At 40.1% G+C, this 15,932-nt stretch overlaps 1 protein-coding gene across 43 annotated transcripts in view; it reads left to right on the top strand.

Annotated features, from left to right (window-relative positions):
- Positions 1-15,932, top strand: part of LOC18440454 (Pseudouridine synthase family protein) — a 104,669-nt gene that overhangs the window by 51,852 nt on the left and 36,885 nt on the right. For 36 of the 43 annotated variants that reach the window (XR_016061244.1, XR_016061240.1, XR_016061243.1 and 33 more), the window contains 3 exons: positions 5,933-6,008; positions 6,230-6,297; positions 11,634-11,703. Coding sequence is in view for 31 of the 43 variants with exons in the window: in XM_011627346.3 (XP_011625648.2) it covers positions 5,933-6,008; positions 6,230-6,297; positions 11,634-11,703 (214 nt within the window). In the remaining 12 variants the exon portion in view is untranslated. The remainder of the gene's footprint in view (positions 1-5,932; positions 6,009-6,229; positions 6,298-11,633; positions 11,704-15,932) is intronic. The other 7 variants (XR_016061245.1, XR_016061246.1, XM_088874506.1 and 4 more) reach the window with 1 other exon arrangement.

Raw genomic sequence — 15,932 nt, 5'->3', positions numbered from 1 at the left:
TGATGCCAATCAAGATTAGATGGACTGTCTGTGGCGATTCCTCAAAACCTTTGAACTACTAACCGGGATGAAAGTCAATCTCGCCAACACCAAAATGATTGGGGTTCTGCTTGGAAACGCAGAATTAGAGAATCTCGCCAACTGCTTAGGATGCCCATCCTCTTATCTTCGTCTGCCTCTCTGTCTATGAAAACCCAAGAAGCATCTTTGGGATCACTTGATTGAAAAATTTACTTGGAAGTTTGCCCCCTGGAAAGGCCGTTTTGTCTCTTTTGGGGGTAGAATCACCCTTATTAGAGCTACACTTGCCAACATTCCCATTTATTATATGTCCCTCTTCAAAATCCCAATATTAGTCATCCTCCAATTAGAAAACCTTATGCGAGATTTTGTCTGGAACATAAGGTTTGAAAAAACACGACTTAATTACCTGGGAAAAGGTGTCTCAAAAAATTTGGCAGGTTGGGTGTAAAAAATTTAAGAACAATGAACCTTGCTCTTTTGGGTAAATGGTGGTGGAAACATTGCTCACCCCTCCCCCTCCTATGGAAACAGGTCACCTGTGCTAACTATGGCATGGATTTTGCAGGTTGGTTGCCTAGCTCTCCTCCTCATAGGTCTTCTGGTGCATGGAAATGCATTTCTTTAACCAAAAATGCCTTCCTTAGTATGATTAGATTCAAAGTAGGCATTGGTCTTTGCATCAAGTTTTGTTCTGACCTGTGGACATGTCATACACCTCTCAAGATATCTTTCCCCTCTCGTTTGCAACTGGTCAGCAAGCAAGCAGCTCTGATTGCTCATTGTGTTCAATTTTTTGGGTCCATGGGTCCAACCTAGTTTGGACCCCAATTTTCAAGAGAAACTTCTCGGACCAGGAATCAAATTCCTTTACTTCTCTCCTCCAACTTCTGCAGCCCATCTTCACCACATTGACCTGACATGATGCCTTGATATGGTTCTTGATCCCCTCAGGCTCTTCTGTAGTCTCTTTGTTCTATAATTAAGTGCTCCCACCACAAAACGTACAACCTCTACTCAACAAATCTTGGTCCCACCCCATACCTCAAAAAGTCTAAGCATTCATATGGGTCCTCCTCCATGGGAAGACATTTATTTTAGACCAACTTCAACGTCGTGGTGTTTCCTTTCTCAACTGCTGCATTCTTTGCCAACTGGAAGAATAAAATATCCCTCACCTTTTCATTCTTTGTCCAATCTCCATGGGACATTGGTCATCCCTTCTTAACCTGTTTGGTCTACAAGGGGTCACTCCCCCCCGTCTCTGAATACTCGAACTCCTTTTTTCGCCGCCTTTCTCTAGAAATGGAAAACTGTTATGGCACTTATCTATTGCCACTTTGCTATGGAGTCTGTGGATAGAGAGAAATGCTCGCACCTTAGTGGCCTGATTAAAATCCAGTAGTCAGTTTTTCAAACCATCTTAACCTTAATATCTCTTTGGGCCATTAAGATGCCTATTTTTGCAAACATCCCATCTCCCACTTTTTGACAAACTAGGATTGTCTTCTTAATCTTTCTACCTCATCGAATAGATTCCAGCCTCACTGAACACCCCCACCCCCAGGCTGCCTGAAACTCAATGTGCATGGCTCTTCCTTAGGAAAGCCAAGGCCCTCTGATATTGGAGGGCTACTTACAGATTCAAATGCATCATAGGGGCCATCTCGGAGTTCACTGGAATCGAAGATTCCACCTATGCAGGGGCTTGGGCCTTACTTGAAGGCCTCAAGAAAGTTGCACAGATGGGATGCAACCCTTAGGGTATAATAATCTAATCCGACCAAGGCACTACGCTTTGGGCTACACACCAGAAGGATCCCGCATGGAGGCTTAGCTCAATTTTTTATCAAATTTCATTCCTATGTAGTAACCTCCCACAGATTCAACTCAAGCTCATTTTTTGAGAGGCTAACGCAGAGGCAGATCGTCTGGCAAAAGAAGGTTCTTCTTAGGGCACATGTACACTGCCTCCCCCTTGATATCTGTCTTTGTCCTTCTTCTATATTCTTCCTGGCCCCTTATATTACTCTATTTTACTCTCTCCCCCTCCTTTTCTTCTACCTGGAAAAAGGAAAAAGGAAAAAGGAGAAAACCAAGGGGGGGGGGGAAGAAAAGGAAAAGGAAAAAAGAGGAAAAATGCCAAAAAAAAGGGGGCAATTTTTGCCTTACTGTAATTGGTTCTCTTTGAAAATCTCTTTGTTTCTCTCCCTTTTGATTTGGCTCCGTGTTTTTCCTACATCTTTAGGGCTCTCTTCTGCATCTCTGGTCTCGCTCTGTCTCTGCCCCTTCTTTCTCTCTTCTGCTTTCTTCCTCTCCCCTTTTAGCCACCTTCGTCTCACACTTGTATTCTCCAACTGTCATTGCTCTCTCCCCTTCATGCCTCCCTCTTCGCTTCCCTCAGATCTTTTCATCTCTTTCTATTTCTCTCCATCACATCTATTGAGCTTCTCTCAGTCACTGTTAGTTGTAGCAGAGGGCTGCTAGAGCAGAACCAACCCACAATATCTCCCCACTTCACCATCCCCTCCCTCATTTCGCAATCAGGTGCCCTGCTTACTGGATACTGCAGCAGATTCCTCATACTCACCCTCTCCTACTCTCAATCCTGAAGAATAGGGTTTAGGGTTTAGGTAACTCTGATTCGTGACTAGTAGAAACAGAGGCCCACAACGTGCAGGTTTAGTCCAATTTGTCTCCCCTCCAAGCCCCCACCACTAAGGAGTGTGCTTAACCTCAGCCTACCCGTTGCTGTTGAGGAAGGCTTTTTAGAAGACCGGTTGCAGAATACTCAACATCCAGTCTCTTCCTCTAACCCCTTCTTGTTAGACTCTAGTGTTGTAGCTGAGACGATACTAAGGAACTCTACCCTATCTCCACAGCCAACTGAGCTTGAACGTAAACACAAGCATCCCTCGATAGCCTTTTTGTTTTTTTTTTTTTGTATTGCTTTTAGGCAATTCTGGTTCTTAATGCTCTTTAGGTCTCTTTGGTGCACCATGTAAGGTCTTTTTGTATTATGGACCCTCTCCCTCTCCTTCTTTAACTTTCTGGTTCTTTATAATTTTCTCACTTTTTATAGTCTGAGCACCCAATTTGTGGGTTGCTGTCTGTTTTCTTACCTTCATGTAATCTCTCTATAAAAGTCAACAGATATAAAAAAAAATGAACACAAAACTCGTAAAGATAATTTTACCCTTGTGAACAATACCTTGAATAGTACATGTGAATAGTAACTAACAATTAGTAAATAAAAAAAAAAAATAAAAACATTAGAAACCCTAAAAATACTTAAAACCCTAAAAAACCCTCAAACTAAAATCAAAATATATATCCTTTGAAATTGAATAAATTTTTTTTGAAGTATAATTTTTCCCTACATCATGGACCCACTCGCGGTGCACCCATTGGTGATGACACCACAATGCTGGTCTCCTCAACGTAGCCCCACCAGCGGTGTAGGCTACACTGCTGGCAGCCCCTCTCCCCTACTCAACAATGGTGTGAGCTACACTTCCTGTCCCCTACTTCCTTACATCGGGGGTGCCCTAGAGCCATGCATTGCTAGCCCTTCTCGCGCCGACACCGTGGGTCTTCCAGTTTGTACCGTCGGACCATCAAGCCACATCGTTGGTTCCCTTGGTCCCTCTCCCTCACGCACCAATAGGCCCTTATGTTGTTGCATTGACGGTCCACTTGGCCCTTCCCCCACCGGCATCGTCAATCCTCCGGTTTACATTGCTGGCCCTTTGAGCCATGCTGTTGGTCCCCTTAAGCCCCTCTCCCTCGTGCATGCCAGTGCCCCACATTGTCGCACTGCTGGTCCCCCACGTCGCATCGCTGGCCTCCCACAAGCCCACGCTGCTGGTCCCCTACTTCCCCATTGGAGCCATGCCGGTGCCCCGAAGCCTAGCATTGCTGGTTTGGGCTGTCATACCTCTCGCACCGCCCGTCCTTCCTCCCCCACCATCAGTGTTGGAGGTCAAGGGTAAACTCCGGCGGTCTAAAATCTTTCTTGACATGCCAACATTGCTTCTCCCTCTTCTCGAAAGCCATTGCTCATCTTCCCACCCCATCTGTCATTAGATCACTATTCTTTCAGGCTGGTGGGCATCTAATACCCAGTCCACTCTCGCTCGTTTGACTCAATTGGTAGCAATGGGGTTTGTAGCCCTTGTAGAACCGAGACAGGCTCACGAGCAACGAGAGTTTCTCATGGCAACCAGTAGGGCTGCTACCACCACCATTCTCGCTCCTTTAAGTTCCTGTGGGGGCTGGTTGCACTATGATAGGGGCAATCGTTATGCCTGCACATGATTGGGGGAAGCTAATGCCCCCAGTTCGGAGGTCAGTCTACCTAAGCCTGGATCATTCCATCTTCCTAAACATAACGAAACCCCGAAGCAAAAAAGACCATCCCTACATGTAAACTACCTTTAAACCCTCAACCCTTGAAGCTATCCCCTAAACTCAGTACCTTTCCCATGACCACCTGGTACTCTATAACCTTTCCTTCCAGTTCCTTACTCTCAAACCCACCCAACACACTGAAGGGGCCATGCATTAGCAAAGGTTAGCTTCCATCATGGTGGAGGCCAGAGACACGGACTAATTCCCCTTATGCAACTCTGCCTATGGCTGGGGGCAGGGGGCAGGGGGCACTCCATTAAGGCCAAGTTTTGCCACAGACTACGCGAGGTGGTCATTTTTCGTCTAGGGGCAATACCACCAGGCCATGCAGCTGGGCTCTGCAATACAAGTAGAGTTCTGGGAACAAGTGTTTGGGAAGCTAAAAGCCCAGCTGAAAAGGCATGTTGAGTTGCCCATCGAGAAGCCAAGCTAGTGGAGAACCAGCCTTTGGAAGAAGTAAACTCTTCTTCCCTTTAACCTCACTCATGCCTAATGAAGTTGGGAAGTTGATACTTGTTGTGTCATAACCGGAAGAAGAGGAGGATGTTCCTGAACTGTTAGGCCAAGAGGAGCTAGCCCACGATGGGGGTAAAAGGGAGAGGATGGGCTCTACATCACAAGTGGTCTACCACAAGCCCATTCGCACTGGGGGCCTGCACCAAGCACAAAGCCAAGAAGACGTTGAGGACCGGATATGTTTGCCTAGGCGGTCAAGTCATCAGCTAGGCGGAACCTTCGGAATCTTATAGACTGCTTTTGCATAAGATATTGAGTTGCACAGAAGTTCAGTATTGAGTTGGCATCAACATGCCTGGAGTGTAAGATGTGGGGTTTTAATTTGTAACATAAACATTTTTCTGATGTTCCCTACTACTATATGAAGATAATTCACTGTTACTAGGACAACCCTCAGAAATATTCAAGCACATTGTTATTTCTGCTGTCATTATTGAAAGTCAGAGTAATATCCCTAACTTAATTCTGGATCTTTCTTCAAAAGGAATAGCATCCACTTGATGGGTGTACGTAACGGAGAGAGTGCAGGTAATGGATTTTTTATTGTTAGGCTAGGATGTGTCCTGAAGGTAGTTGGTTTGTATTGAATGCAGTTGTGCCTTCTCTCGCTCTCATTATGTTCTACTAGAAACTGGCATTCCTAAACCTAAACTTCAACTTCTCCATGGTCAATTGAAATTATTGTTCTATTATTTTCAAAATTCCAGATATTGTTTTGAAACGAGAATGTTCTATCAGAGTTTTGGAAAGGAATCTATTCTGAGATGAATAAAAAAGCTCAGGCTAACTGAATTTTCTGCCCTAAATTTGTTATCATCCTTCATTTGATAGCATCTGCCAGTTGTTGTATCCTTTTTCTTGTTCATTCTGTAATATTATTTCTGCTTGTGTTACTCAGCCTATGGATGTCAATTGTGCATTTCTGATTCCTAATTGAACTGAACTGCAGAGGTGTTGTGACTAATTGTTCTATATGTTTTCTAAGGTCCTGGTGAAGCAGCCAATTGGATTAATGAGATATTCTGGAGTTGCAAGTGGAATTTATGTGGCTTCTTCATCAGGTATAATCTATGGGTTGTGAATCTTCTTTTGATTCTCATCTGATATATGTAGTACCTGCGAACTGTACTTCAGGACATCAATTAGACATTGTTGGTATTTTCATTAGCATGCCCACTTTGTGGCGTTCTTTGTTTGAACGCTTTGATGTTCAGTGGTGCTAATATGTTTTAGCACATATTTTCCCCTTTTTCTTAGGCCTTTTGTTCTGTTTTGCAACCAGGCAAACCTGCTGAAAGTAGAGTGAAGGTTCTTCAGCGTGATTTTCGAATGAACTGCACATTGGTTCAGGTGAACTTTAAGAAAGATGCTTTGTTTTGGATATTGTGATATTATTGACCTTAAGTCAGTTTTTTCTTATGTTTTGATAAGTGCCTAATTCATCATCTGCGGAAAGGAATCTTGCATAAAATCATTAGGGATGGAAATGGGCCGGTCCTAGGCCAAGCCACCCCTGGCCCTCGTTCCCATTGGGCCGCCTGGCCAGGCCCTGCTCTAACCCAAGTTCCCATAGGGCTGGCATGGCCCAACCTAGCTCAGGTCTAGCTCTAGCCCTATAGGCGCCAGGCTGTACCGGGCCGGCAAATAAACTCAAAATTAACCGCATCAGAGGTGAAATAAAAAATACAACATCTAAAGAGCCATCATTATTACCATCATCACCCCCCTCCACTTATACCTCTTCCTCAGTCTCATTTGAGACAACTTTCTCCTCTCTGATCTTTGGACCTGATGTGGACCCAACTCCCTTCCTTCACGATCTGGTGCGAGGCTTTACTTCTTATCCAGTCTTTGTAGCTTGCTTGATAACCAACCAAGTATGAGCCTCACCGTCTAACATCCGCTAAATTGTGGATCTTCTGTGCATTCACTTGCGCCTTGAGGTTTATCCATTACAAATGGGTTGACATCCATTCGGGTGCTATTATATACGACATACATAAGATCATTTGACTTTTTTTGCTCCAGCTTGTTCCTCTTTTCACTAGGAAGCTGTGACAGATAAGCCAGGAATAGACAATGGAGAAAACATTTTACTTAAGGGACTGTTCCTCTTTTGTGCTCCAGCCTCTTCCTCTTAACAGTTTTGTCCTTTACCCCATTCTCAGTTGAGGGACCCTCATTCTTATCACTTCCCCCTTCACACCATTCTCAATCCATTACCTCTTTTTATGCCACTTCCATGTTGGTAATGGCTGCAATCCCCAAAAACCCTTTCTTTCCTTTCCTTTTATGGACTTACTTTTGCACATAAAAGAGTGGAGTGGCACTTGTGACTTCTAAAAGAGAGGATGAGGGGATAAAACTTGCCTCTCTACAATAAAACCGAGAGAAAGAGAGTGAGATGAAGCAGAAATGGTGCAACCATGATTGTGCAGAATCTTGATGAGAGTTATGGGGTTTTTGGCCTTTTACTACTGCTAGTCTTCAACATCCAAATAACTTCTAACATCAACATAAGAGCCATTGCCAAGTGCAACAAAAGAAATTCTATTTCAGAGAGAGAGGAAGGGGTAGAAGGACACACTATATGTCTTTGAGTTTCATGTTTCGTAGAGAGATGGAGAGAAAAGAGTCATATTTCTTATAGAAAAAGAGTAATGAAAGTGTCATTTTTCTTACAGATGAAAGGCCATATTTTTGAAGAAACAAGCTACACAAGGTGGAATAAAGACTCTGCCTCCTCCCATCAGTTTAAGTCGTTGCCTTTAATTGCAATGGCGTTTGACTTTTTATAGGGAATGACTTTGTCCCCTCAAAACCCGCAATGGCATTTGCCTCTTTTAAGGGAAGAGCTTCATCCCCCAAAACCTAAGTTTGCAATAGAAGAGGGGCAAAAGAAAAAAAGAAAGCTGCAGATTGGCTTGGTGCAAAGACATGAAGATTTTGCATGAGAGAGAGACGGAAGAAATTGAGCAAGAGAGTGGCGAAAGGAAGTCTGGACATGAGGGGCATTTTTCAAAAGAAAGGGTTAAAGGCACTCCAATTACATGGTCTTACAGTGTATTTATAATACACCGGACTATTCTCAAATGTATAATATATATTTATGAAGCAATAATATATTTGTACAAAAGAAAAACATTCTGTGGGGTTCAAACCTATGACCATGTGTAGGGTCGCAACACGCTAGCCACTAGCGCCCTCTAAGCTTTTTGGTCTCTACATTATGTAATATATTGTGAGTAAACAGCCGGATCCTTGCCTTTTTTCTTTTTTAAGGCTTCAAAGAAGGCCTATACAAGTGATCTATACAAATGTATATATATATTATAAATTATAATAAATACATATATAAGAGAAAATCACTTACATATATATATATGAGAAATCACTGCTAGGGGTTTGAACCTGTGACCTTGAGCATAAGTTTGCAGCGCTCTAAGCACTACAGCCCTCTAAGCCTTTTGATAATAATTATCTTCATTATATAATTTTCTATGGGTAAACAGCTGATTTGAGGTCATTATATATGTAAAAAAAGTGAGTGCTAGGTTTGGGAATCAAACCCTCAACCAAGGGTCAGTAGCCTGTCAATTCTAGTCCACTATGCTATTCAGCTTAGATGACATGATATATTAAAGAACCTGCCAACTTAGACAAGGAACCAGTGTGGTTCCCACCTATTCTAGATCCAGATAGGGCGATACCTGATTGGGATCGCGATTTTATGAATACTGTTGTTACTAGAACCCCTGAATGTTCGGTTGACACACTTTGTCCAAGATGACCAAATGGATGTTGCGCTTGGAGGTGTGACCGACCACAAGAAAGATTTCATGAGGCATTCAAGAGTGTGGGCGACACAGAAGGCATGAGGAAGAGAGACAGGAAATAGATTCAGATATTCTAAAGAGTGGCTTTGATGAGGGTCCCATGGGAGAGTAAATGACCTTTCCCAAAGAGACAGACGTCCTTGGAACTTTCCGTAGGCAGAGTTTATCTCGCTCATCCATCTAGACTGTAGATACTCAACATAAACTCCAATATTGCACCTAATCTCTCTCTCTCTGATAACATCTATATTCTAAGATCCTTCTAGAAAGCTACATGTCATTGAAAAACCAACTGTTTCACTTTGAAGTGCTTATGAATCTCTCTCTATAACTCTCAACGTGATTTAGTTTTAAAAATAACTTCATCTCACCACTCTATAAAGGGGTCTTCTCCAGTCACTTCAAACATACACCTCTGAGAAATAGAGAAAAATACTTTAGAGTGAGAGAGAGCTCAAAACGAGAAAAGAGTATCCCCTCTTGTCCATTCCTCTCAGTGTTTCCTGATCGAGCACCAAGATTTGTCAAAAACCCATGTGGGTCTGTCCTACTTTGAAAAGTTCCAGATTTTGTCTCAAGATGTATAGGATCCATCCAGGTTCTTCTATTCCTTTTTTAGCGCATATTTCCAAAAAATATCCAATTTAGTCTTATAATTCGCAAAGTTCCATTTCTAGTTCCAAATTCTTCCAAAAATCCTATTTCCACTCTAGATGTTCAAAACTCCCCATTTTCAGCCAAAAATACCTAGAAATTCGAATTCCAGCTCAGATTCCTCCAGAAATTCCATTTATAATCTGATTTTTCTATAAATTCCTAACTTTAAGTTTCCATTTCTAGTCCAAATCTTGTCGAAATTCCATATAGTAATTCTTGAATTACCTATCTAAAAATCCCTAAAAATTCTCCCAAAAATTGTTTAGAAATCCTGCAAAGTTCCTAATATTGTTCTAAAGCTCAGGTTAGAAGGTTTTTGTATTATATCAAAGAATCAGGTTGGATTCCTTCGAATTTTTTCTGGGGTATCGTGAACCGGCAATGTGGAACTCTAACACCCTATTTTGTCTGGTGATTGTGAACCAGGTTACGGCGAGGTAGAGAAACTGCTAATGCACCCATAACTCTGTCTCGATCTCTTAGTAGGAATTGGACTGCTTGGGTTATATCATGTGGCTGGGGTCATATGTCTAACAAGTTTCATTCAGTTTGTTGAATTATTGTTTGATTTAGACTCAGTGTTCCTACATAAGAACCTATGTTGTTTAAATATTTTTTGTACATGATAATCTGCTCCTTAGGCATGTAGTTTGGGTAGATGAGTGCTAGAAATCAAAATTGGGACGTAGTGATGCAATCATCAAGAACTAACTAGCTGTGAAGCCCAAGCCTATTTAAAACTTCCTCCCAAGTTTTCTAATAGTGAAGAGCTATTTGTCGTTGATTTTGTTTTTCTCGTGCACTTCAAGGGCTGTCTACTAGCTAATCAACATTATTACAGTAATATGTACGTGATGCAGATGGCTAGAGTACCCTTTACGGTAAAGAAATGAAGACCCCTCGGTTGTTGATAGAAATAAAGGTCAAATGTTAATCTATCTATTCAAAAGCCCCTAAATCAATAAACAAAAATGAAAACTGACATCTTCTTTACCACTTTGTGGTCTTTTGGCCCAATGTCTTGTGAACATGCTTGCATTTTGATTATATTTAACATGTGAATGACTGATAAATCCTTTTTGAAAGAGTGCAATGACAATAACATGATTGTTAGAAAGAGTGGTGGGTGGTGTAAGATGGACTCTCAAATCATATTAACATTTTCTTAAGACGGAAAATCCCACTGCATTTAAATGGCATCATATTACTCAACTCTTCTTTTAGACTTAGTGTGACTTGTTTCTTATTGTGCAATGAAATCATACTACTGTAGTCATCAGAATTGTAGCAAATATAGCTGTAGATTGTCCTGTATTGGGGCATGTCACCTAGTCAGAATTGGCCAAATCAACTTGTCTGAGATGATTTATTGACGACTGCATTGGGCTACATGTCACTGAAGAACCAACTTGTCAGATGATTTATTGATGACTGCATTGGGCTTTATATCACTGATGCACTGTGATGTCAAATGATATGGTGAAGAGCAGTCAAAAGTGATCCTGGATCCTGAACAAATTAACGCAGTCCTTGAATCAAATGAGAGATCTCTGGTCCATTAATTGTCAAAGAGCAGTCAAAAGTGATTCCTGGATTCTGAACAAATTAATTCAGTCCTTGAATCAAATGAGAGATCTCTGGTCCTTGCTCACGTTAACTAAAACTTTGTTTGTTTAATATGAGTGTTTACAATTTATTGTCAATGTGGCAACTGTCCATCACATCCGGAGGTTTTGAAGATATCCTCATGTAGTTTTACATTGATGAATCAATGTTTCACATTAGTTGATAGAAATTTTGACCTTCTACGGCCATGCATGATAATAATTTGTTGATGAGTTTGATGATGGCCAAAATTGTTGCTTCATTGTATTAGCGTTAGTTCTTGGGTATATCCTTTATTTACCAACTATGATTTCTATTTTCCAAGGGAACCATCAGTGAAGTTTTTAACTCATCTTTCTGATTACAACATAACAAATTCTTATAAGCGGGAAGATGAATGACATCTCTGAGATGGTTCTATTCTAAGTCCACTCTTGCTGCGTTGCCTTTTTCCTAATATAATACTAATGCCTTGTTTGACCCCTATTTTTAGCCATTATAGTTAAATGCTCTATCTGTCTGTATCATGCTTAAACATTAATTTATTCTCTAATACATTATGTTTTGACATTCAATCCTCCTTTTTAGGTTGAGATATATACAGGACGCCCACACCAAATTCGCATTCATCTTTCATTCATTGGACACCCCCTTTTAGGTATATTTCTAATGTTCTCATTTTGTTATCTCTCTATTCTAAATATTTGTTTTGTAGCAATGCATGTCTAATGTTCTCATACTCTTTACTACATTAAGGATATAATTCCCTGTTGGATCAATTGGTGAATTTCTCTGATGGAAATGGTTATTCATTCTTATTTTCTTTGTTCTTTGATTTCTCTTTTATGAAACATCATATTGTAGTGAAGACATGCGTAATAGCAATGGAATTGTACAAATATCAAATGATTGGCATTTGACTTTCCTAAATCAGCTTGTTTTGTAATATTTACTTCCCTAAATATTGGGTTCTAGTGTCAAATGGTTTCTTTAGTGTCAAAGCATGCTATTGAGTTGTGACTGTCAAGATGTATATTATTCTTGTATTTAGCATATGTACTTTGTTACTAGTTTGATTTTAGTTTTGTCATATTATTTTACATGGTATTTATGCGGGTTGTACTACCCTGCCATCTGTATGTATGGGATTAATATCTAATTCTAATGAATGAGTACTCTGTCCAAGTTTCTCTAATTCTTGCACATTTGTTTTTTTTTTTTTTTTTTTTGAGGAAATATTTCACTGTATTATTATACTGTATAATTATTTTGAAAATACTAAAAAATGGCTACCTGTTGGGAGCTCTATATAAGAAGGGGTACCTGAAAATTCCTCCCCTACCAGAGTCATACACGTCGTTAAGGATAAGAAATGGCAGCACACTGTGACTCTCATTCAAAAAACTAGCGTAAGGATGAAAGGAGGGGGGCTGGGTGGGGGGGGAGGGGAGAAAGAGAGAGACGGTGAAGAGAGGTAAAGGATATGAGGTGGAAATATAAGAGGGATGTAGCTATAGTAAGGGTAGAGGAGCAGAGGTGGCCACTGTAGAGGGTTGCATGCTGCTGCCCTGCTTGCTACCCTGCTTTGCTAGTTCATCTGCAGCTAGATTGCTTCCCTGGGCACATGGTTGAATGTCACCTGAAGTCTCCTGCATAGAAGATGGTTGTGAGCAAAACGATGTGCCAATCTCATTCTGAGTAAGTCAAAGCTACGACATTTCGAGAATCCACTTACACTATGAGGTGATTGGGGGAGATATTGGAGTGGCGGACTCATTTTAGGCTTCCTACAATTGTTACAGTCTCAGCCAGAGTGGAGTCAGCATGTCCTATGAACCCTGAGAAAGAAAGGAGGACCACACCCTTAGTATTCCTAAGGACTACCTCCAAACCTGGTGGGGCCTGGTTCGGCAAACAACAGCCGTCTACTTTCAGTTTCAATGAACTTGTTGGAGTGGATGACGAGAGTGGGTGGGCGCTCTGAGTTGAAGGATTAAGGGACGGAAGGCATTCCCCACTGTTTGGTAGGAGTGAAGTCCATAAATTTGCTTATAGATGTTGTCCCTTAGCCCAGAAAGTGGGTTCTGACATTATTTGGTGTTGAAGGTACATACAAAGGCGTTTCTCAAAAAAAAAAAAAAAAGGTTACATACGAAGGCACCTTCTCCTGGAATATCTGGGAAATTCTTTCCGTCCTATTCCCCAAAAGATGAATATTACAGCTGTCTTCCCCAGTAAATGACCCAATGTTGGGAATGGGGGGTCATTAAGCATCTAACATTTGGTTAAATGTGACGCGAGTTACCCATTGGCACCAGAAGGCTAAAATTAAAAACCCTAGTCTTTTGAATTTGTAGTGCAAATCAGTCCAACAAACAAAATAATCGGTTAAGACTCAGTGGGGATTTAGTCTTTGATATTGAATAAATGATCTTAATCTGTTTACAATCCAAAATCCTAGATTTGTGATTAGCCACATTGTAGTGGTACTATAGCAATCGCTGTAGCAGAACTATGTGATCATCGTTGCAGACATATGGTGTTAATGTAGCAGTCCATACTAGTGTCAGTACATTTCCGTATAATCTCTTGAAACACTAAGGGTGTTTGATAGTTTCCCATGCAGTTTGTCTGGGAACTGAGAGCCCTGGAAAAGGGGAGCTTTGGAAAACGAGAGCCAAATAAATTGAGAATGCTTGTTTGGTGATTCATCTAGATTTCATGGTGATGTCAATTGTCTCATTCATCCTGGTATGCAAATTGCCTGTTTTAGCTATCCATGATGTACTACATTGATCAAAGGTTGATTTGTGTCTCTTCAACAAGATTTTGTGGTTGTGACCCCTCTATAACAATTGTAACATCTTGATTGATTTAATAGGTAACTCCCTCTCTTTCTCTTATACACCCTTGATTAGTTTCTCTTAGTTGTGTCTTCTCTTATGTGTAACTTGTATTTGCTGCATTTGGTATTCACCTCTTGATAAAATTTGAAATCCATTAATCATTGAAATAGGATTTTATTGGGTGTGTAAAGTGGGACATCCACAATATGCTCACAAGCTTATTTTAAATAAGCAGTCAACTTTCAAAGCTGTGTAGCATTTTGAAATTTTTTATCTCAAGTAACGATGTAAAATAATTTCATCTCAAACAATTTGTACTAATGTCTTCAATATGTTAGGAAGTCTTGTGAAATCGCAAAAATTTTATTACATGACAATATATCAAAGGCCTATCAACTAAACTGGTCGCAATTAACCATTTCAATTACATCTTCAATATTCTTCAAAGGCCTGTCAAATATATCTCAAATGGTTTACTAATCTTGCCAATAGTTCAAAGTCCTTTAAAAATAATTTCTTTTCAAATAACCATTCCAAATAAGTATAGGGTTGAACAAGGGTTTCCAAGGACACATGCTATGATAACGGTTTCAAAGGATATTGTACTTCTATGATGTAAGATTATCTTTGATGTCAATACAATTGGGTCTTAAGGTGAATGGAGAGCCAGACAATGTCATGCTTAGCAGCTTAGTTCAAATTATTTGTATTGATTACCATCAAAATAGAGAAGACAACCAGTGAGAAGTCAAAAAGATTCCAGTGGCATCTGAGGCAGCTAGATCCTTCAACTCGATCCTTCCACCACCTCACGTAGAACTCCCTTTGCTTTATTTGATGCCTACTTAAACAGATTGTCTTTTTAACTGAAATTTTCTTGTGTTCTCACCAATTGCATTTTCCATGTTGATAATGCAAAGTACACAATTTCTGGCATGATTTTTCTGCTCACCGAATGATGCGAAATGGGCACGAGAAATTAAATCCAACCTCTTTGTTATCCTAGAAAAATTTCAGAAGAAGTATGGCTGTGATCTCACCAAAGGTTTGGAAACACACTTTCTTCCTTCAATAAAATTTCATTCCAAATAACATTAGCCATCAAAAGAGGCATAAAAGAGGTTTCTAATACAAGAAAAAAAGTAACCAAAAAGAAAGAACCCAAAAGTTACGCCTGTTTAACCCATGCACCCACTTGCTATATATCCTATTATTTAGGATTCCTCTAAGAAAATCATGTACTTTCCCTCTCCTTCTGAAAAATTGATGAAACTTATCATGATTACCTATTTTCTTAGTCATCACATGACCACCTCTTCCAAAATCCCTTTAAAGTAACCCTATCGAATTAGCGATCCTATGTAATCTCCTCGCTACCTTCCACAAACCTAGGCCCTATGTGAATTCCATCTTTAAAGGACACTAACAAACTTACCAAACCATGAAAAATCTCATGCTAATCCTAAAACTAAGAAATTCAGCACCTGCCCATTAACAATAACTTAAAATGCAGTACAAATCCAAAAAACGAACCCCAATAAAATAAATAAATGAGTGCGAACCGCGCCAGAAATTTCTCCAGTAAAAAATTATAGATAGGAATCTTAATCATCCTGATTCTTGAACATTTTGGATAGGGTTTGCATCACGGATCATTCAAGAGTCACTGTTTAGAGGTTCTTCTTTATCTTTACTTGCATGTAATCCATAATCCATGAAATTCTCAGTTTGTATCACCTCGGAAAGGGCAAAAAAAAGAAGCCATAAATCACCTCCTTTAGGTATTAGAGAAATCAGTACAATCTCTATAAAATAATCAGAGCAATCTGTATAATCACTAGAAAAAATGTCAATATAATGGGTATATACTCGGTGTAATCTGATTTTATAATCAGTTATCAGTATAATCACAATAAATAATCAGTATATAATCAGAGTATATAATTCTTATACGCAGATTTATAATTAATCAGTATTTACGAGTAATATCAGTGTACTGATTAATTAGTGTTATCAGTCTACCAATATAGAGTATAAAAGT

Source organism: Amborella trichopoda, chromosome 8 (assembly GCF_054954075.1).
Source record: "Amborella trichopoda isolate Santa Cruz 75 chromosome 8, AtrichopodaSantaCruz75HAP2 v2.0, whole genome shotgun sequence".
Classification (NCBI taxonomy): domain Eukaryota; kingdom Viridiplantae; phylum Streptophyta; class Magnoliopsida; order Amborellales; family Amborellaceae; genus Amborella; species Amborella trichopoda.
Note: the sequence above shows the minus strand (reverse complement) of the source record. Positions and strands in the feature narration are given on the sequence as shown.